Consider the following 23,684-nt stretch of genomic DNA (forward strand, 5'->3'; position numbering starts at 1 on the left):
AGATTTGAGAAAGCCAACAAAAGAAAATAAATAAAAGTACCAGGTCATAAGAGAACTGAAATTAAAAATAAAAAATAAAATAAAATAAAATATAAAAATCTTAAAACTTAAGGCTTTTTGATTAACGCTTTCTCAGAACCTAACTGATGTTGGTATTTGTCGCTTTTGCTTCTCAATATTGCCTTGAGTACATGCAAATGCTAATCAATCCTTTCTCGTAGCTGAAAGAGCTCTAATCCTAAGGCAATTACCTTCATTTCTCCACGGCACCAAACATGGCTAATATTTATGATCATGTGAGCATAACAATCAATATAAAAAAGTGATTACAGCCCAGACATAATTTTTCTCAATTGTGTACAATGTCTCTTCAAAAACATTTTGTGAACAAAACCTGATGCATAACACAAAATAAGCTGACATGTTTAAAAAACCAGTGGGATTTTGAAATCTGTTTCCTATGCATCCTCCGATGTGCAAATCCACAGACAAACACAAAAGCAGAATCCTGAGAGACAGCCTGAAACTAGGCCTTAATAATCAAAAGACAATTTACATCATGCTTCCACAGCATTCAGATATCTACTATGAAGGAGGCTCGAGATCTGATGAGTTAGGAAGAAAAGAGAAGGGAAAAAAAAATCTGCACACAAATTCATTAATATTCATCTGGCTAAAGCAGGACATGCGCTATAAACCACTGAGACTAATGAAGATTAAGAAAAGGAAATTTCTCTGCATATCTTGGAAGCTAGAAAAGCTAATACTAAATACAGCATGCAAGGCTGTCAACAGTTAATGTCATTGCTCTCCTCAAGCACTCAGTTGTACATTGAAACACGGAGAACACCGACTTTTGATGTGTTACACACCTACACATGCCTGTGATGTAGTTCTACTGAATCTTCAAGACGGCAATGAAAAAGGATATTTACCTTACCACTATCAGCAGGCCGGCTATCGGAAATCACAGTTAGTGGGGATAAAATTAACAAGCCAGCAAAGCAGCGAGCTGCTAGTCTCTTCATCAGCTGATCAGGAAAAAAAAGAGAGCTGGGGAAAGGCTATGTTTTCATATACAAGTAATTTTATTTTACTGAAAATTTAATACTGAAAGGATTGTGGATACTGAAATCTGCTGTTTCATTCTACCTACTACAAGGCCTGACGCCTTCCTCCTTCAGCTGGTTTTAATATTGACAACTACTTATCATATTTCTCCCCTTACTATTCTAGGCATTCAAATTAGATTTTTAGCTGGGCAGTTACGGATTCTTGTTATCATTATAACAATAATAGCACAATCAGTTTAAAATCATGTATGATTTTAAAACTGAGACTGGTTGCATGCATTTTAAAGATGCATTCATTACAGAAAACATATTCCTATTCCTCCACAGTGAACAGATCAAGTTTTGGATACTGAAACCGATACAAAAATCTATTCTGATTTACAATAAATTAGAAAAAAATAAAAACAAACCAAGTCATCATTCTGTTAACTTTGGTAACATTTTGCTGTCCTTCAGAAAACTTCACTTAACTACAACATATTTATATCTTTGCTCACTTGACAGATTTTCTACCACAAAAAAGAAATCACAGTGGTCCTGTCATCACAGAGTTTATTAACATCTCACTTTAGAATTCTGAATAAAATTCTTGCTTAGAGTAGGCAGCATTTTGGAAAATAAATATTACCAAAAAGAAAAGCTAGAAGTGAAAAGTTGGGTTTTTTTTAAATTTTACATATAGCAATGTAGTAAAGACAAATGATAAAAAAAAAGCCCAAGTAAACTAATGTATACTCTTGCACTCTTAAAATTAGTGACTAGCAGGTAGAAAATTAATTCTTAGCAAATTACAAATCTACCATCAAATGTTAAAATTTCTATTTAACCAGTAATATATCAATCAATTACTATATTAAACTTTCAAAATGTGTATGCATGAATGTAAACTCAGACATCCGTCTTTAAGACCTTAGTGACCCCACTCGAAAATCAGTCTGACAATACAAGCAGTATAAAAATGTTGCTACTGTGACTCTTAACATTAGTTCTCAAGGGACAAATATGTATTTTGTATATAAACAATAACATTTAGAACTAAACCTGTATGATTTATTCTGTCTCAAAAGATGGCTTAAAACTGTATCAAATAAATCAGTTATCAGCAGATAGATTAATGCTCTGTGCATATGATCCAAGCGTGTATTAGCAACAACATATTTATTAAGCTAATTTATCTGACTGAGCTCTTTGTTAGAAACGCTTACTATTCTAAGCCTTAAGTGCCACACTGAAGAGAATGCCCTTCCCAACCTTTACCAGTACGATAATGATACAAATCCCAGGCACAAATCTCCAGTTCCTGACAGATGATGGGCTGTGTGAGAGTGCAAAATAACACAGACATCTCCCATGCTCAAATGCCTCTGGATTAGTGAGGTGAACAGCAAGAGAGTCAAGGAAATTGGTACACTAATAAAAATTGAACACTTTCCTTCCCTTAAGGAAACTGGACAAAATAGTGCCCAAAAAAAAGTCTGGACACCTCTTTTTTTTGAAAGACTGCTGTAAGAACTCAATGTCAAATTTTGCAAGTTGTCAGGCATCTCATGAAAGGCAAATATGCCAGTGAAATATGAGGACCCTGTGTTAAGTTCTGTACTGACAAAATGTTCCTGCTTTTCTGACTCATATTGCTGTAACCTAGTCCATGTACACAAAACAATTTCATTTCTAAAGAGGTAAGAGCACACTTACCCATGGATTAAAGAAATCAAAACTGTCTTTCTCCAAAAAGAAGCTTCTACCTCCCAAGAACAAAAATGTGTTTTTCAGGAGGCAAGCAGAAGTTACTTCTGAGACAGTCTGCCTTCCTATTGCTGCTTGCAATTAGATTTTCACCTTTACTAAAGGAAAATAGCTGTTTTGAGGTGAAAGTATTCTTACGGAATATCGATACAACATTTATACATGAGCACCAAACAGAAACAAAGTAAGGATAAAATGCAAACTGTTTCTTTCCTCCATTTGAAGGACAGGACATTACAGATATATTCTTAACAACTTCTGTTGAGCACGACATAGCACTGAGACTCAATACCTTTTCAATTCAGAATCACAGATGCAAATAAGGACTAGGTACTAACAGCTCTGAGTTTTATTTCACAACTGTGTTCTGCAAGACAATAGTTGTGTAGGCCTTACACAGCTAATATGCCTTAAAATAATTTTACAGGAATCATGTAACTCAGGTGTGGTGACAGAATGATCAGTGGAGCTGCCCATCATAAAATCAGCTTTGGTGTCTAAGGCCTGTCTTGTTTAGATGGTAAAACATTGTATTACATAATTATTTTTCCTTTGATTGGACGTAACTATAGTATGGTTATGAGAAAATTCAGATATAGTGAAAGCTTTTGGTACTACTCATAGTCTAAGAAACTGGACACACAGAGCAGAAGTGGTAGGGCGCCATGCAGTAAGTCTGCTTGATGCTGTTCAGATGAAACAGGACATGAACACAGGACATGCAAACTCTTCCTGTGTCCCTCTCCAATTTATATTGAGATGAACATTCAGAGAATTGCCACATCCCTTTAAACATGAATGCCCTGTGTCTCTCCAACTTGCAAAGTTGAAAGAAAGCTATTGTAACTAACATTATCATGTGAAGAAATACCCTAACATGCTAATTAAACTCAATGCTTCAATAGAAAGCGCATAAAACATAGGTGAACAGAAAAAACATACGACCTTGCCAACTCCCTGAACATAAATACTAACGCAATCACATAAAACTTCCAAAAAAGAATGAGCTTTTTTGAGAACAACAAATAACTTAACAGGGCCTTTTACTGACTACTGGCCAAAAGGCATTAAGTTTAAGGGCTGTTAAGTACTTAAAACCAAAAAACATGTCAGTAGTGCAGTAATGAACAACAGATGACTGCTTTGCAAAATGAAGTTCACATTTACCAGATCAGAAGAGAAGAAAGAAAGAAAAGAACCCCATGGACAGCTAATAATAAACACTGAAAGCCTTAAAATGATACCTACCTACCCTTACCAATTTCTCTCTTCAACATGATCCTTCTTGGAATATTGTATTGATATCCAAGAGAAGTTCTCCTGGTTTTTGGGTTGGGTTTTTTTTTTTGTGCTGTCTTGCTCTATTTGAAATCCTACCATTCTTTATTTTACATTTGTTCTCAGATTAAATCTCACGACCAATGAAGACTTCAACTTTCCACACTGCAGTTCACATTCTTAAATAGATCTCTTCAAAATCCAGTTCTTTTGCTTATTTTTTTACCATTAACATTCCTGACATCTGAGACTGCTTCTAATTTCCCCATGCTGGAATTGTTTCTTGGCTCTCTAGAGCAAGTTTCCTTACACTGTACTTTTATCTTCCTACGCAACAACAGGGAGGTCAGTATACAAGATAAAGACTGCGAGGAAGAATGCCGTTAACACTTGACAATTAGATGAAACGCCTTAAGATACTCTATCAGTGCAATAATAAATACCTGAAAATAATTATAAAGATTGATGAAGAGTTATTTTAATTCCATTTCCTCTCCTTGTTCGATATTATTGCACTACAGATTTACCAGTCTAGTTTTTCTGGGACTAAACTAAAACACAATATAGACCAGAATCTGTCAAAGGCAAAGAATTAGTGACTACATCCAGTTCTAACTTGCTTTCATAAAAGTACTGTTTTTTCTAAAAACTCAAAATGCAATTATTGCAAAAACAAATCAACTTGTAATATATCTGGTCTTCTCAGATAGGCTGAACTTCCACCAAATACGGTAAATGTAATACGGTAAAAAAACTTCACCCATGTGTTCATCAATCAAGAGTCTGTGTCATCACATCATCGAAACCAGCATCTTTTTAAGAGGCAAGAGAAGACAGACTGTTTTCTGTTTTACATTTGAAAATTATTAATACTTGCTTAATTATCTGCACTGAAACTTCAGCTGCCTATATTTAGACATTAAGGAGAACAATAATGTAAATTATAGCTTTTTCCTACATTTTGATTTAAAGACTGGTGTCAAAATGACCTGATATAACCATGCAAGAGTATGAGTTATCTTTAAAGAGAAATGGTCTCAACCAAAGCAACATGCATAATATTAAAAAAAATAGGTATTGACTTAAAATATTAATAGGATCAAAGCTTTTATCTTCAGTGTTTTCTTTTGGGTCTGAGAAAATTGTTTCAGGTCAAATATCCTAATACTTAATCTTGATATAAGGTATCTTAATGCTAAAGCTTCATCTTCAGTATTATTATTATGTAAAGCATCATCCAGAGCCAGCACCAGTAAACTCTAAGTTACGACAAACCGCACTGACAAGCACATACAATTTTCTTTTGTTCCAAAGTGAAATCTTACTAATCTCGGTTAAAAATAAAATCTGTATCTAGTCTCATTTGTCCCTTCCCCAAAAGGCAAACAGTGATTTTAAATGGAACTCCTCAAACTGATTTTGCACCAATGAGATTTTCAAAAACTTTGGGGAGAGAGAAATTGAAGAGCACCATTAACTACTCATGATGCCAGGATCCACTGCTTGCCAGCTAAGTGAGCACCTTGAAAGTGCTCCATTAGAGAGAAGGAATTGAGTCATAGAAAGGAACAACTGTATCATGCTGACTATAAAGATACTTTGCTTAACCAATCAGAGCACTGAGAAAATACATACTGTGTCAAGTACCTGAATGTGGAACTACCAAAAAATCATCACTATTCTGTGGTCTATATTTACTCAGCCACACTCTGAGAAGATCTACAGGTCTGTAATTGTCAATAGAGTTTTCAAAATGTCTTGCTAAGAAGACTTAATTTTAACAACCTCTTGACAAAGCCAAGCTCATCAAGGAGCAACAGAACGATGGGGGAGGAATTAAAAAAAATTCTATACCAGAAACTATTGATATCATCTTCTTACTCTTCATCACTGAACTGTTTAATTGTGGTGGGGTTTTTTGTTTGTGTTTCCCAAATCTTCTTCCCTTCTGTTTTAGAAAACTAGATAAGCTGCTGAAGAATTCTCATCACTTAGAGTAATAGCCTGTTTCCGACCACAGGGAAAAACGCTCTCCTTCAAGACTGGAGGACAATTTATAACAGACTTGTGAAATATTATGCAGGGAAATTGCCAGATGATAAAGAAACATATTCCAAAAGGGATCTTACAATAGCATTTCTCAAGTACAAGGTATCCTGAGTATTTCAGATTGCCTTCCTATTGTTCAGAACCTTACAGCATATTGATAACACAAAGAATAAGTATCGGTAACAGGCTGCTATTGGAACTAGTTGCAGGTATCTTTGGAGTATGATTAGAAGTAAAATTGAGAGACTGAACGAGATGTACTGGAAGACTGTAATGAAAAGACTGCAGGCATGTTTCCTGGCTTCGGATTCACAAGCAATCCATCTTGAAGTAAAATCTACCATGATAGAGATGCGTCATTTTTTCCCCTTTATCTTGTTCACTGTGTCAGAGACAAAGATGCTTGTTGCATAGACAAGATTCTGGAGCATTTAGTGACTGGTGTTCTTCAGTGAGAGGTGAGAATGGGAAAGATTTCTCCCTTTTTCAATTTTTGTAAGCGTTTTTCTCCCTGTCTTATCGAGAATTCTGATTCAGGAAAGCCTACTACTGGAGTGTAGAGATGTCCGTATTGACAGAAGTATTGAGATAATTGGTACTAGAGTGATGCTTTTTCTTGAACAAATACATTACCTTCTCCAAAACAAGGGGCAAAGAACATTAATTGTATGAGAAAATCACTTTTTCTGATGGGTACCAGGAGGAGGTGGGTGCCAGGGGGGTTGTGATGGGGATTACTTCTCTCATTTTTTCTTAAATTCCTTTAAAATAATAAGCTTGGAATTTAGTCAACACTAAACATGTTTCTGTCCCAGAACAGATGTTCCTTATTTCTCTGGAATCTCAGAGTTTAGAAGAAAAATAGTATCAAGGTTGTAATAGCTTAGCTTGTACTGAGGGTTTTGCTTCCTGAACTTCCTTCTTTGGCCTAAAATAAATCTTTTACTGGAGGGATACATTGTTCTATTGTTCTTCTGAGATAATTTTTTAATTTCATTTTTAATGATTTGCTAAAATAGTTGATGAATTAATTTAAAGCTTATGAAGAAAGTTTAATTTACTAGTATTTCTGTTAACACCTACATTCCATTCAGGCGCACAGACAAATGTCACAGACGAAGAGGAAATATGCTGCAATGAGGTAATGGAAATACTCATCAATAATAACCAGACCCAAAACCACTAGGAAAAAGGAATTCAACATTCCAAGGATTTATCATCTCCCACTGTAGCTAAGATGTTGTTTATTTTACAAGGGAGATCATGCATACAAAACCAATCAGAAACACATCTGACCACTAATAAATAGTTACATAGGATGGGTTCTTTTCCAAGTTCTGAGGCAAGTATTTACAGTTGCATTTTACCTTGTATTTTGCAAAATATTGTTACTGCTGCAGGTTTCTGGGTAATTCTAAACCATGTTAATTTATGTTTTTTCCCTTGACATTTACCTTTTTATAGACAAGACATTCTTCTGTGGTGGAAAAAGTAGGAAATTTTTACTTTGTAATGTAAAACACTGGCAGACTAGCAGTGTGGATGATGTTTTGCAGCTCATAATGCTAAAAACTAAACATAGACTTCTTCTGTTTGATTTTATTCCTTATGAAAAAATTCTTAAAATTCAATCTAAGAATGGGAATTAATGGATTTTTAAAAATTATTTTTGAAAAAATTTCCAGACGTTCAGCCCTTCTTCATTCAAAAAACTGTCTCCCTTATCCTCTAAGACCCTACAAATTAAATGAGAAAAATACCTGGTATAAAGACAGGGTTTATACCCTCATCAGACCAGCTCTTTGCAAAGAAACTGCAGTCTTGGCTCTTTCCAGGACATTTGCTTCCACTGAACATTGCAAACATTTGCAGCAACAGGCATCTTCTCTATGGTAAAAATAAAATTGACAATTCTAAGCACTGGAAGAAGATAAGAAGACATTACCAACTCTTGTTCTGCAACATACTCAACAGCAGGATACCGTATCTTAGTAGAATGTTTCCCTATAAAGAACAAGATGCCTTTTCTTCCATTATGGAAGCAACATAGGGGACAACTAAAACACAAAGGGATGATTAGTTGATTTCCAGTGTGGAATCACTCGTTTTGAGATAAATCAGTAGTGTTAGAATAAGTGAACTATTTGTCTCTCAAGTAAACAGATACTCAGTGGTGCCTTCTAAATTACTCAGAAAAATAGTAGAAGTTTTCTCTTTTTGATTAACAGACTAACGCAAGGCTTCTAATTTAAAGATGAGCATAAATTTTGTGCCCTGAAACCTAGTGCTCTTAATAATGTAACATGAGAAGCTTATAGTATAAAGCTTAAACTGGCATTTTTATGAATGTCGAAGTAAGCTCAGCTACTGCCTGTAGTCATACCATCAAGTATTTTTCTTCATATGTTCTTCTTCTCTCTTATATTTAAGTATATTCACATACTCTCAAGCAGTTACCTTTTCTTCCAAGTTCAAAATGTGGAACATAACTAAATGGGAGCAAAACTGAGACAAAATCAAAACAAAACCAATAAAGTATGTTGCAAAAAATAAATATGGGAGAAGAAAAAAGTAACAGCTTTCAGAAACCATTGTAGTTTAATTATTTTTCAGTAGATGCTCACAGATCTCTTTTAACTACTTATTCACAGAAAACAGATTAAGGATTTTTCCAATAGCATGGGAAATTTAGTTTAAAGATCTATCATTATTAATGTAAGTACTCTGAGGCAATTAAGAATGGAAAGCACACAGTGCTAAGAGAGCAGGAGATGACAGAAATATATCGCAAGACGTTAGAATACTTACTTCCTGTGCCGGCAGAGGAAAAAAAATTGCTTATAGAAATAGACTGTATTTAAATAATAAACAGCAGAAGGTAGCCCTTTATGACAGTTCCAACATAGTTTTTTAGTAACTTAGAAGAATTTGGAGGAAGACTGCATAGAACAAAAATAAGTCAAACTTTGGAAAACTTGCTGAGAAAAGCTAAATTACATGTATCTTTCACGTATTTTATACTAAAACAGTATGTTGTGATGCTAACTTTGAGCAGCGATGCAGTGAGTTCTGTGTCTTCAGGATGCTTCTAAAGGTGCAGTTATCTGACTGTGCCAGGAGTCACAGTAGACCTGATCCTTTAATATGCATATTACAACCTAAAAATAAAAATCTAACACGACCAGAATCTGTCTAGAAGGCTTTTTTGTTCTTCTGGGATAAGATGCAATGCAAATCACAGTCTGATGAGCAAAAACTATTACCTAAGCAAACACTAACCAAACAGTACAAGGATTCCTGAAAAGCCAATGACTTACGAGAACATGAAGCTTCTCAACAAAATAATGTATAGTATAGTATAGTATAGTATAGTACAGTATAGGTGCATATACGAAAAACTAAAGTAAGGCTGTAAACAGCAAGAAAGTTCTTGGTTCTGCATTAGAAACCCAGCTAAAAATGTCAGATGCAACTGAAAAGAATACATAATGAATATACATGGCACCATGATTTGTAACTTGCTAAACATGCCAATTTCAGAGTACGAAACAAAATTACATGGTTATGGATACTGGAAAGTTTTTGTAGGATTTTTTTTAAGGTTAAAATTTTACTGCTAGAACAAGGAAGTACACTATTGTACTCATCAAGCAGTGTACTTCAGGATGACTCAGGAATCTAACTGCCAGTCACGACATGCCTAAGCTTTGGCTGAATAGTTTTTGAGAAATTCAGTCTGAAACTTCCTTGGTTTTCCGTATCTGTTAAGTTAGTACTTCCATACTTATTTATATACAAGAAGAGACAAGTTGCTGTCATTTAAGTTGCTATACAAAGTAGTTGCTATAGAAGAAGCAGAGCTCTGCATACATACACCAGTCCATCAGAAGAATTACTTTTGCCTGCATGCGTACTGCATGAAAAACATCAGCATAAAGACTTCCATCACCTGCTCAGGTCTGCCTTCAGACGACGGCCTTTTACAATAAAGGTCTCTCAATTTGCCTCTGATGACAAGGCAAAATATTAAATGGCTCCCTTTTCACAGAGTGAATAAATACTTTGGCCACAATATACACTTGGAAAGGTATGAGTAACTTACCCATGTTGCAAACGCAAATCAACATATGAAAATGTATTGTGTTTATTCAAATACTGATTGTTGACAGAAGGTTAGCTACTGCATATCACCTATCACTGTTACTGTAAGTCATGTCAGAAAACATAACAATGCAGTGGACCCAAATATTAAAATGTTTGCTGCTTTTAGTTTCACTGTCATATGCCCCCAACAACAATAATGCTTTAGACTTTTAATGCAGACTTCTGTTCTTGTGGGTTCTGTGAATAGTTGTTTTTGTTTCAGGTTTAGAGTCATAGAATATTCTGAGCTGGAAGAGACCCACAAGGACCATCAAGTCAACTCCTGGCCTTGCACAGGAGCACTGAAGAGGTACACCATGTGCCTGTGAGCATTGTCCAAATGCTTCTTGAACTTTGTCAGGCTTGGTGAGCACTTCCCTGAGGAGCCTGTTCTAGTGCCCAGCCACCCTCTGGGTGAAGAACCTTTTCCTGATACCCAACCTAAACCTCGCCTGACACAACTTCAGGCCATTCCCTCGGGTCCTGTCACTGGTCTCCACAGAGAAGAGATCAGTGCCTGCCCCTGCTCTTCCTCTCATGAGGAAGTGTAACTGCAGTGAGGTCTCCCCTCTGTCTCCTCCAGGCAGTTGATCTGAATTTTGACCCTCCACATAAAGAGTACTGGCATCTTAACCACAGGGCCTAATTCTTCTCATGAAAAATTTTGCACTTGAAACAGTACTGATACAACAAAACCTGAAACCCAGATTTTAAACTCACAGCTTCCAGGCTATGTAAACTTGGTATACATAAGGTATATATAGACATACATATGGTCAGAGGATATATCTATTTCAAAGAAAATGAAGTTTATTTTAGCCTAATGCTAACAGTATTCCCCACATTTTTAAAAAGTAAGTACTTACATGGCATTACTATTTAATGTTTTCTAGAGCAGAACAGATGTACAATTCCACTTGAAGTTATGTTAATATGTGTTACGGTACTTTACATGTAACACTGTATAGTCAAAATCACAGACTAAAAATAAAAAGAATCCTACGAAAGTATGGCACTGTTTTACTGATAACTAGTCCTCATAAACAGCTGTTCAGATTTCCTGACTTGAAGTCTTTCTCACAAAAACCCCCTATTCATCAAATACTAAAAATTTCTTTATGGAGAATAATCCTGAAATATTGAAGAAGCATTTCAAAGTACTTTTTCAGTTTCCAAAATTAACACTCTCAATCCTGATTCCACATTCTGAGAAAAGACAAAAGAATTTCTGAGAAATTACCCAGCGTAAGTCAGGCTCTTTCCTTTATAAACTAACAAAGCCATCCTGCCAAAATAGCGAACGAAAGCTATCAGATAGATGCATTAAAATTCCCTCTCATCCATGAAAAACCAAGAAAACACCCTTTCTGCTTCACTAGTTTTAATTCACTGCAATGTGAAAGCACCCTTTTTCCCCTTTTCTTAAGTAGATTCTGAATTGAATTTCATGAGAAGGACATGAAAGATATATTCTGTAAGTATACAGAATATAAAAATGGCTTGGTTCAATGAGGCCTTGAAGTCATGTCCAACTTTCTAACCTTTCAAAAAGCAGCTTCCACATGCATAAAACTGATCAGCCTCACATTGAACATCTGAAAATAGTACCTGGGGCACTTTGATGATCGCTGGTCACAAAACAGACAACACCCTAGGATGGTGGACTTTTTGATCTTCCAGTAACAGACTTTTAAATGTGACTTGTTTTCCTGTACAGCTTAACAACTGGATCTGCAATTCAATACTACAGAGCAGGGTTTAGATCAGAATGCAATTTTCTCCAAATGTCCTGCGCAAATACTCACTCACTTGATTGTTAAACAGGTTTAGCAGCAACTCAGGAAACTTTGCAATTGTAACCAAAAATGTTACAGAATAGAAATGAAGAGAGAAAACCAGGGGTACATACATGAACTATGCTGATAAACTATTCACTGACTAAAAACTTCTTTTTTTTCCTCCTAAGAATTTCAGCCTCCAATATAGACTAAAACAGTTACAGACTGTAATGCTAATTTTACAGACAGGTATTCTGTACCTAATGAAGAATACTTGAAGTAGTAAGGCCTGAAGAACAGGCCCTGTGACAAAGCTGACCTCTAGACGAATCTTCCAACCAAATGTTCTATGTATCCACTAATTAGTGAAGTATTATTAGCAATATGATATAGGTATTTACCTTTCCACATTTAGAAACTGGACAAGGCCATATATGGCCTTGTTTGGGGGCGGAGGATCAAAGACAACTTCCTTGGTTCCTCCTTAAGCCCTGGCCAGGCTTTGGGAGAAACCCAATAGGAGAATAAAACCAGATGTTCCTGCATTAGAAGTAATGGTAGCTTGCTTATTATAAAAGCTGGGCTACTCTCACAGCAAAGTTGGAAGCCTCGCTGCCTGCAAAGGCAGACGCACCACATGATTTCTCAGTTACTGGGCATGGTTCTCCAGTCCTTCGCTGTGACACCTTCCCCCAGCCGCTATGTGGATATGGATGAAGGGTGAAGTACGGTAACTGTAATCTTTCATAATCACTCCAGGGATGTTTTTGTAGTAATGACTATGTCATTGCTTAGCTTATCCTTTTGTGATTCTTTGCAGTTTTGCATTACAGTAAGTTACACTATTCGTTAAGTTGATGTCTGTCTCTGACCCTATCCATCAGCAAAACAATACTGTAAAATCAAATTCCACCATCCCAGTTTACAAAAAATATGTCTTAAAATACCTTCCTAGTATTGATTCTGAAGTTAAATACATAGAAGTGAAGCTCTCTCAGAAAACACAAACCTGCTTGAAACAAGCTGACCCACTTTATTATCTCTGCTATCGAAAGCTGTTAACAGACTATTAGAGAGTGTGTAAAATCAAAAAGTTATTTAAAGTTCCCGTTGAACAGGAAATAGTTGAAAACACATCCAAAAATTTCCCTGCTAGGCAGTTTGATTTATTATACAACACGACTTTAGTAAACATAAATAAAATTTATGTCATGACTATGTTACATAAACAATATTCACCAGATATTCTGTATGAGTGAAAGCCAGCACTGTGTGTCTTTAAGTAAGATTGACTAATTACAAACCAAATGCATGAACTTCACTCACAATTTCTAGATCAGCAAAACAAGCATGACTTTGCATGTCTGCATGACACACTGCTGATTTTGTATTCAGCTATGAGTACAGATAATTCAGATATATACCTCAGATAATTTTGTACCCCGGCCAACATATAAAGCTATTTCAAATTAACAGGCACAACTAGGGACTAAAATTTTATTTATGTCACCTAGCCAGCAATTAAATTGCATGAGAAGCTGAAACCAGATGGAACTGTCTTAAGGGTCTTTTACCTACTCAAACAAATCCTCTGTTTCTGGAAGCCTGTCTTAGGCAATCAAGTTCTTAGTAGATGACCCCTCTCAAAAATAATATGCCATGGGAACCAGCGAAGTATTTTGCAGTTCTGTTAGAAGCAGTGCGGGGACAGAATCTGCTAGAGCATGAAATCCTTCCAGAATATAAATGCTTTGTAGGATCAGGAAGCAAACTCCTCCTTCCAGATTTTTTTTTTTAAAGGAAATATGGTTGTCATGCCAACAGTTGGAGAACAGCAGGCTGCAGCGACAGCTAGTGATGAAGCCTGTTTCTGTCTTAAGAGTTTTCCTGGGAGACTGTCAATGAATTACAGGCTGTTCTGAGCAGCAGCACACTCTCACTAAATACTGCCTAAGATTACAGGTTTGGCTTCTGTAATTATTTTGTCCCTTGCTTCCAAACTCAGGCACTTGACCTCCTAGTAAGAACGGAGCTGACATACTTGGTCAGTGTACATGCATGCATACAGACCTTGAGGTGTACTGTCCTTGAGGTCCTGTTGGGATCTGCCACAGCCAGAACTATACTCTCCAGTGCTGCATGTATCAGCAGAGGGTTCAGGGTCTAACTGGAAAGGAGCCAGCACCCATTCCACAGTCAGAGCTGTGGCTGCTGAATGAGGCAAAACTCTTTGGAAAAGAAGAGATCTAGTCAACTCCCCAAGACATAAAAGACACAGCTCAGGACTACATACCAGTATTATGAAACCAACTTACTGATCAGAAATGCAAAGTTTTATTCAGAAAACCCCATGAGAAGATAGCTATAAAAGCTGTAACAGAAGCCACAGCAAGAGAAAAATGTGAGGGGCATCCCTTGCTGCTGGTAAATAAATCTCCTTCTTTTGTAATACCGCAATAAAAATAGACCCATGGTTTGGAAAATGGCATGACACAGAACACAGCTAAAAGGGCATCTTATGAATTAAAATATCACTCTTAATTCAGAACTTGTTGATTATTTTCAGTCAGTTCAACTGACATGAAGTGAAGTAGTTCACGGCATCCAAGTTAGCATGAAACAATTCACCGTTTTCATGTGCTATGTATGACACTATTATAGGTTACAGTGAGGAACCCACAAGATACAAGTGCCTTATAAAGTAGATAGAAGTTTATGCTTATAAACTATCTGCCACTTTTTTTTATGTTTATACAGTTAAGTATTCCCCTGAATATGTTGCACACCATTATTATGACATCTTCCAGAGATGTCATTACCAGAAAAACATATTCTCAAAGACATAAAAGTGATGATGCTGAGAGGGCAATGGGTGTGACAACTCTGTTTCACACACATGGAAAATAAGATAATGAAAAAAACCTTAGAAAACTTTACTTATACTTCATTATCTACCCAATTAGGTAGTTTTATTCTAAACGTGCATAAGCAATGGTACATTATAAATGTAATTCTACTGAAGAGACTGAAAAGTATTAGTAGTTCTTATGCTTCCATTTGTTTCATCACACCCTCAAGTGCACCTGAAAGCATGTTAAGCTATGTACACAGTAAAGTTATATAGTGATTGCAACGCACTGTGAAGCAGTCTGACTTAAGGCAACTTAGCTAATTTGAAAACATGCTTAATCACTCAAGAGAGAAGGGAGAATAATTTCTCTCAACAGAGTAACAAGCCATGGTGAAAAAGGGGTAGTGTATGTACCATCTTGCCTAGCAAGGTTTCTAACTTGGCCTCTGTACCGGTTTGGCCAAATTTAGAAATATATCCTCTGAGAGAAGGCACAACCACCCCTCCCCCACCAGGTTCGGGAAAAAATAAATTTTCCTCGAAGGAAAGTGAAGAAGATAAAACTATTTATTTAACAAACACACGGGAAAGGAAAATAATGTTAAATGGTAAAATCTTTCACTGTGGAGGAAAAACCTGGGAAAGTGTCAGAGTCCTCCCTTTGGTCTCCTCGGAGCTGGGGCTTGGGCCGGGGCCAGGCCCTCTGTGCCCGGTGGAAAGTCCTCCCGATGTGCTCTGATGTTACAGCAATCAAGCAGTCCAGTAGAAAAAGGAGAACATCCGAAATTCCAGAGAAGGAAAAATTCAACTCGCAGTCTCTCTCCAGAGAGCAAAGCAGCTGAACCACTGGCCAAAAAAACTGTCCTGGGCGCAGCAAGCCGGGTGCTTCCTCCCTCCCCTGCCGCAGTGGGGAAAACCAATTGCTATCTGTGTGTGACCTTGAACAAGCTGCAAACTGCTTTGCAAAAGTTTTGCTCAGTTTTTTCCTTCCCCCTCTCAGGCTCAGTTTAGAGGCATAGAAAGGCACAGGAATTAATTTCTGGGCATAGGTAGCGATATGGGATACACATCATAAGGTCACCCCAAGACAGCCTCACAAAACAGTCTCAGAAGCAAACAATGGAAACAATTACTACCAAGCATACAGGGACCAGCTCAGAAATCGTTTTCAGAGTAGAACTGTATAGCTTTTTATCAAATTGTGAAAAGTACATTTTATAGTGCTGGCTTTCGCAGATGTGTTGTACATTGCAATGTTGGCTTTGTGGGAGTGGTTCTGTTGTTAAGTGCATTTTCATATTGGTTCTGTGGGAGCAGTTTTGTTGTTATGAGGGGAGGGGGCTGAGTGTTGACTTTCACTGGGATTGGAGCTATTTTTAACACGAAGGTTGTACTGAGATAGGAGGATTGTTGTAATTGGATAACATCTAACCAATGAGGGAATGGAAACCTCTTGAATGCATAGAACAGTAACAACTACCCTCCACGAAGACAACTACACATGCTCTAAAAAGGCAGGATGGGGGAGGAGCCATGTTAATTAGTTCAAGATGGTTTTAATATGAAAAATGCTTTATAACTATGTAATAAGCTGATGCAATACCCAGGGGCATATAAGGGGGGGTTGCTACTGTTGAGGGTGTGCTATGCAGCCAGCGCTGTTACTTTTTGCCTTGTTGACCTTGTCTCCTATTAAATCTTTCAAAATTTGATTAAAGAGTGAGTTCTATTTCTCATAAAACAGTCCAGCACTTCAGTGTTTTTAGTGTCTTTAGAAAGACAGAATAGAAGGTATGCCTACTAAATCTCAAAAGAACATGAAGGTGACCTGAAGTTCACTCAAGGACAGGCTAAAAATTCAGAGTAATTTTGGTGAAAAAAACTTGGAAATTATTCAACAAGGGCATATGCTAAATCCTCTTAGGAAGGAAAGATCAACTATATGGAACATGATTTTGAAAAGCTAGCAAGGAAGCAGAGCCACAGAAAAAGATTAAGGTCTTATACTGGATCAAAAATTTAACATGAGTCAATACCTTCCATGTTAAAAAATTAATTACTGGACTGTGAGGTGTAAGTAGCATGGAAGTTATGCAAACGAACTCCTTATTCAAATGACACTGGATCTGGAATTCTGATGTCTAGCTTTTGATCAAACTTGTAGAAAGATGTCACTCACATGTAGAACAACTAGGGGAAATCAATGAAAACAATCAAGAGATCTAGAAAACAGGAACTAGGGGAAAATATTGCATAAGCAGTCATTATTAACCTTATGAATTTACTCAACTGGGAGACAATTCCTCTATGACACAAAGAAATGTTAAAAAAAAGAGAGGTATCAGGCTGTTCTGCATGAGCAGAGTACTTAGGATGATGTAGTAAGTGTAAAATCCAACAGGAAAAGTGGAATAAAATACAATGAAAAGCCAAACAGTTAAAAACTGTGGACTTCTAAGTTCACTGCTCAGGAATGCCTAGAAGAGATCAGATCCTGAACTATTATAAATGACGCAGGACTGGGTGATTCTGCCTGGAGTATGACAGGGACCACGTGATTTCTTTTAGGCCTGCTATTTTTGACAATAATGCACTCAAAACAAATATTACAGCCAACTCAAGACACAAAACATGAAAGCCAAAGCTAACTTCTATGCTGCCATAGCCAGAGTGTTCCATCATTAAAAGAAGTAGCTTAAAATGACCCTGAGTAGATGTACACTATACTGCAAGCACTTCCACTGTAGGATAGGTAAATGTTCAAGAATCCAGACAGGAATTTATGTTTCTAGATCTTTCTTCTCCACTGACTACTTGAAAACGTCAAGTATAAAACACCCCTGTAGTTTCATGGACTTGCATAAATTTACAGCTGGTGTATAATTCAAGCCTCTTCTCCCCTAAGCAACACATCTGGATTAGCTCTTAGTACAGTATTGCACAATGCAGTCTCACAAACATCCCATTTGAAACTAAGTAGGTAAGATTTTTACCTATCTTTAGCAAATTATACACAAAACCTACACTTTATATTCTTGTTGGTATTGTCTGTAATTATTCTACAACAAAACTTTGCCAAACCATGTAAATTAGTTTTGCACTTAAAATACTTTCTTTTTAAGTTTTGGAAATCATACTATTATCAAATTTCTGAAAAGCCTTTCCAACAATCATTCCTCACCTCTTTACCATGCTATTGCTACCACACTGAAAAGACACATGTGCTATTATTAATTGAATGTGTATTTCAAAGAACAGCAAGAGACAAAATCCCACATTTGGTATAAGTTAAGTATAGAATCTTCGCTTTCAGGTCCTAAATTCTTAAATCATTTATCAAATGTTTTGATCTCAGTGGAGCCAATCAATGCTCAAGCCTTGGAAATTAAATAGCCTGAGAGAAAGAAAACTTAAGTGAAAAATTCTGAATCCTTAAAAGGATTAAACACAGGTATTTAAAAATATAATAAGCTTCTGTAGCACAGAATGTTTCAATACGCATTGAGTAATAGTTTTCATGAACATTAAAGAATTCTTCATGTATCTGAAAGCCAACACTTACAAAAGTACCTAAAGATGTAAGACCCATGGAAATAAGAATAGTTCCAGTAGAATGCTATCATAGTCCTGATTCGGCACTTAGTAACACTGATTTAAGTTTCTGCAGTGCAGTTCAAAATGTATCTTTAACACAGCAGCAGAAGCTGGATAATGAGGAAATGTTAAGCCTCTCGTGCTCCTTGGTGCAGTCTCCAAAATGAAAAGAAAAACCCACCACAAATGAATAAGCTTCAAGTGTAAAAAACAACCAACCAAAAAGTTTCAAGTGTAAAATAAACCAACCAAAAGGTACAACCTACCCGCAGCCACTGTTTCTCTGTGAGAGCATCACTGTAGTCCACATCCCTGCGCTGACGGGATCCTCTTCCAAATATTTTCTCTTCCTCTTCTTCACATGTAAGCCTTTCAACTTCAGCATCATCCTTAATAATCCAGGATGGTAATTCATCCTCCTCCATCAGGCGGGGTTTACGTTTAGGGTTTCTGGCATCCTCCCTGCGACGATCCATGTCCATGCGCTGCAATGGCAATTTGCAAAGGATAAAAAAGTTTTAAAGGCATGTATTAAGTGAACTATGTCAATGCCTACCTACCTAACTACGCTTGAAACTTTAAACAAAGTCCTTCACAGGTATCTCCCTTTCATAATACTCCTAAATACTTCTAAAATGCTACTGTAAAAAGAAGAAGCTACACTCAATTGTTCATTTTCAGTCATATTCACTACTACATAACTAGCTTTCACTGAAGGAACCATAGTTCCTTCAACAACACACAGACAAGTGACACAAAGCAGATCACAAGAACACTGCTGTCCCCATAAGGTTTTACTACTATGTAACTAAAAAGAGTAACTGAAAATACGCTTGTTTTGTGAGCCTGGATAACAGAAGAAAATTTAAAAGTTAGTGTAAGAAACAAAGAATCAAAGCAGCATTAATAAATTCAGAGAAAAGCTTGTTCACACAGAGCCAGAAAGCAAGCCAACATGGTTGAATCCCTGAATTTTTCTGATCTTCCTGCTGTACTAGACAAAAATCAAAACACAAAAACATCAGATAAATTAGGTAAAGTGTTAAGAACATTAGAAGATAATGTTAAGACTTTCAGCTGAAATTTAAATAATTATTCAAGTGTGGTGAACAATTAACTCAGATGTGGATACAGACGATACATTCTCACGATCTACTGTAGACTCATCAGTGAGCTGTTTTATAATCCTCCCGGGGAAGCATCCATCTCTATAAACTATATGCTGACCTGGCTTCCTATGGTCCCAGGAATTGCATCTGCATTTTCTTAAGTACCCAAATCAGGTAATATGAATAGGCATTTCAAATATGCCTTTTGGAGAGTCATATAGTACTTAACACTCAGTAATAAGCTGCTAAGCAGAGAAAACAAACAGATGGCCACCGACATTTCATTTTTGTATTTGAAAAAAATTATGTAAATAGACAGGCATCAGAACTGGCTATAGCATTTTAAGAGGCTACTGCTTTGGCCACTAAACCTTCATAAAAAATCGTTCTCAATTGTGTGCAAATGTCTCCCTAGTGTACATGATGCTGCAGTTAACACACAATGCCAACTAGATATATCATCATTTTACAACCTTAGCCAAAACACAGACATGCATGAATTCAGAGGTATTATCTCTCCAGAGGGACAGCTCAAACCCAGCCAAATTTAAGAACTGAGGCTTAGTGACGGCACCATTGAATATGCTGAATATTCTCTCATCTTGGCAGTTTTCAAACACAAGCGTTTCTAAAATACTACCTGAGGGAGAGCACCTTACAACTTGTCTTCATCATCTTGCCTTGTGCACTACCTGATTTCTAAACTCGGTGAAAAGCAGAAAGCAAGATGTATGTCTTCAGTCTGTAGGTCCAGTTACATTCATGAAGCAACTATAAATACATGTGGGTATTCCCTATTCCCCATTACTGCAGACAATAGTGAATGGGCTGTGCAGCCTGTAGTTTTATATAGCAGACTTCCATATTTCACCTTTTAATGAACAACTCATTCCATTTGAATTAATTTCAAAAAGTGTCTCATTCAAGCCAGACATGCAGCTTGGTTTACTGCTAACATGACAATCAGAAAGCTGCACCAAGAGACAGCTCCAATGGGATAAATGAAATAAATTTCTCTATTATTTAGTACAGAACTTGAATGAAGTCAGAGACATCATATTTTAATGACATTAAGTACATGAAGCCAATGCTGAAACTTTGTATTTTTTCCCTGATGAACATGATTCTTTGTCTAAAACAAAGACTGAACACTAAGACAGTATATTATAATAGCTGTTTGCTGATATAAAAGTGCTTGGGAAGGAAAATTAAAGACAATCTCAGTTAATCTGAGATTAGTCAGAGATAAAAACTGACTTTGTTTTCTAAGGATACTACTCAAACCATATTTACATCTGGGGAACCTCTGGTTACATCTTCCCCTATCTTTCCAAAACCTGTGTTTCCAAGAGAGATCTACATTATATAACTACTAAAATAATTGTATGTTCACTGTCCTCACAAAGGCCTAAACGCTAAAAGTAAGTCCTATGCTACCAATACTTAGACCTAAGCAAAGAACTTGAATGCTGGCACACTCAAGGCCTAAAATTTCCAGTATAGAAAAACCACAGAGCACTGCTGTCCTGTGAATTGTGAATGGTTATCTTAGACTTTCCAAATTGTAACTAAAAGACTCCTTGAAAAAAACATCCAAGCCACTCAGTGTAAAACCAGCAATTTATACACTCAGTTCTACTAGTTTGCCATGTTGGATTAAAGGAGATTGACTGTATTAGCACAACTGGAGTTTTGGTACCCATTTGGCCTTCCCTTGAAAGACATTTTTTACATCAAAAATCATGACTTTTTAATGTTTTCTTTACTTAAGTAATGTGAACATAAAAAGCAACCATTTTTTCCCAGAAAAAAAGCACTATTATGAAATGAAGAGAGTTATACAGATCACATAAAACCACTGAGTATTTTCTAAATTTTTTTACTATATGAAGCCTCTAAAAGCCACAGGAACGAAGTCCACCTGTCCACCTTCTTTCTGAACAGTGTATTTAGCTCTACAGCCACATTTCAGGTCCTGTGTCAAACAACACTTCTAACCTGCAAAGTGGCTACAGAAGAGCTTCTCATGGAACTAATCTCTCTTGTTGATTGTTTTGTAACTGCTCACTTCAAGTAAGTAAAATACATGCTTTTACACACCTAAGACTAGTTAAATGAACAAACCCAAACATTTTTTCTTGGGTATTGCAGTCTCCTAAATTCTGATTACATATGCACAACTTTAAAAGGGAATGAGGTGGCACAGAGATCACTACAGTAAGGAGAATACAGACTACCTTCTGCTCTTTATCTGACTATGCAAGACTTGAAATATTGATAAAAAGACAAACAGCTCTGACTACTAGACTTGCTTTTCAGATTTTTCCTTTATAAGAAACAGTTTACAAAAATTAAAACCAATTTTTATATTAACATTTTAAATTATTTCTTAGCCATTAATATTTAACTACACTCTTTCTGTCTTACAATTTTCAAACCCCCTGCTTTCAAAGCATGTAGTTTTGCCTCTTCAAACTTTTACTACCAACTCCTTACTTTCCCTTAAAAACTTCCATGTAAATTAATATGAAACACATAAATTTAGCCCACATAGCTTCATAAATTACTTGGATGCAGGACTTGAAGGGATACTAAGCAAGTTCACAGGCAATAAAAAACTGGGCAGAGCTGGTGACTCCCTCAAAAGCAAGGAGGGACTGCAGAGAGACCTCAACAAATGAGAGGACCGGGCCATCACCAACCATATGAACCATATGAAGTTCAAAAAGGAAGAGAGAGATTCTGCTCCTGGGACAGGGAGCCCTGGATGTAAAGGCAGATGGAGGAATGAGATGTGCAGAAAGGGACCTGCGGGTCCTGGTCAATGGCAAGTTGAACCCGAGTCAGCAGTGCCTGGCAGCCAGGAGGGCCACCTGTGTCCTGGGGGCATCAGGCACAGCATCGCCAGCCGGGCAAGGGAGGGGATTGTCCCGCTCTGCTCTGCACTGGGGCGGCCTCACCTCCAGTGCTGGGGCAGTTTTGGGTGCCACAACACAAGGATATAAAGCTATTGGAGAGTGTCCAAAGGAGGGCCACGAGGATGGTGAAGGGTCTGGAGGGGAAGCCGTAGGAGGAGCAGCTGAGGGCACTTGGTCTGTTCAGCCTGGAGCAGCCTGAGGACAGACCTCACTGCAGTTACAGCTTCCTTGTGAGGGGAAGAGCAGGGGCAGGCACTGATCTCTTCTCTATGGTGACAGTGACAGGACCTGAGGGAATGGCCTGAAGCTTTGTAAGGGGAGGTTTAGGCTGGGTATCAGGAAAAGGTTCTTCCCCCAGAGGGTGGCTGGGCACTAGAAGAGGTTTCCCACGGCAGTGGTCACAGCACCAGCCTGGCAGAGTTCAAGAAGTGTTTGCACAGTGCACTCAGGCACATGGTGTGACTCTTGGGAATGTCCTGTGCAGAGCCAGGTGGAATCGACCCTTGTGGTTCCCTTCTAACTCACCATATTCTGTGAAAACTGTCTTCACTCTAGGCTCCCCAACTGTTTTACAATCTGTTTTATAGCCTTCAAACTTAGTACTAAAAGTTGAAGCAAACAGGCATAAATTCACCAGCTACTTTCAACTATGGATTAGTTCTTTCCTTCTGGGTTTGAAGGAGAAATCAGAGGCTCTTTTCCAGCAGCAAACCCACTTCCACAGAACTCAGGGTATGTTCAGTCAGTAACTCAGATGAATTTTTTTTTTTTCTGATCAAATGGCTACCTCTTGTCATGTAAATGTCATGTAAATCTCCTTACACCCAAATCACTGATGGAAAGTTTAAAAAGACAGGTGTCTGCAAGCACTCACTTTCTGTGCAACTTGGCTTTAGTGGTATCAGTTCTGAGCTAAGACTTAATGAAGCTTAGCACAAAAGCACTAAACTGGCAAGTCAGCAATGGCAAAGTAACAGTCGTATGGGGTAATATGGACTTTTCCAACAGTGTACCCAAACAATTGTCACTTACGTGAAAAGGACTGCTGCACACTTGTGTAACAGCAAATTTTTACAGATGAATCCTTGAGCAGAAGACAATGAGGGACTAAAAACCTGTATTGGTTACACAGGTTTTGCTGTGGT

At 37.2% G+C, this 23,684-nt stretch overlaps 1 protein-coding gene across 6 annotated transcripts in view; it reads right to left on the minus strand.

The window, feature by feature from the left end:
- SMARCA2 (SWI/SNF related, matrix associated, actin dependent regulator of chromatin, subfamily a, member 2) overlaps positions 1-23,684 on the minus strand; it is a 121,016-nt gene that overhangs the window by 20,743 nt on the left and 76,589 nt on the right. For 5 of the 6 annotated variants that reach the window (XM_048291939.1, XM_048291936.1, XM_048291938.1 and 2 more), the window contains one exon: positions 18,779-18,997. In XM_048291939.1, the coding sequence (XP_048147896.1) occupies positions 18,779-18,997 (219 nt within the window). Of the gene's footprint in view, positions 1-935; positions 1,044-18,778; positions 18,998-23,684 lie in introns of those variants that run through there. The other variant, XM_048291941.1, reaches the window with a different exon arrangement.

Source organism: Corvus hawaiiensis, chromosome Z (genome assembly GCF_020740725.1).
Source record: "Corvus hawaiiensis isolate bCorHaw1 chromosome Z, bCorHaw1.pri.cur, whole genome shotgun sequence".
Lineage (NCBI taxonomy): Eukaryota > Metazoa > Chordata > Aves > Passeriformes > Corvidae > Corvus > Corvus hawaiiensis.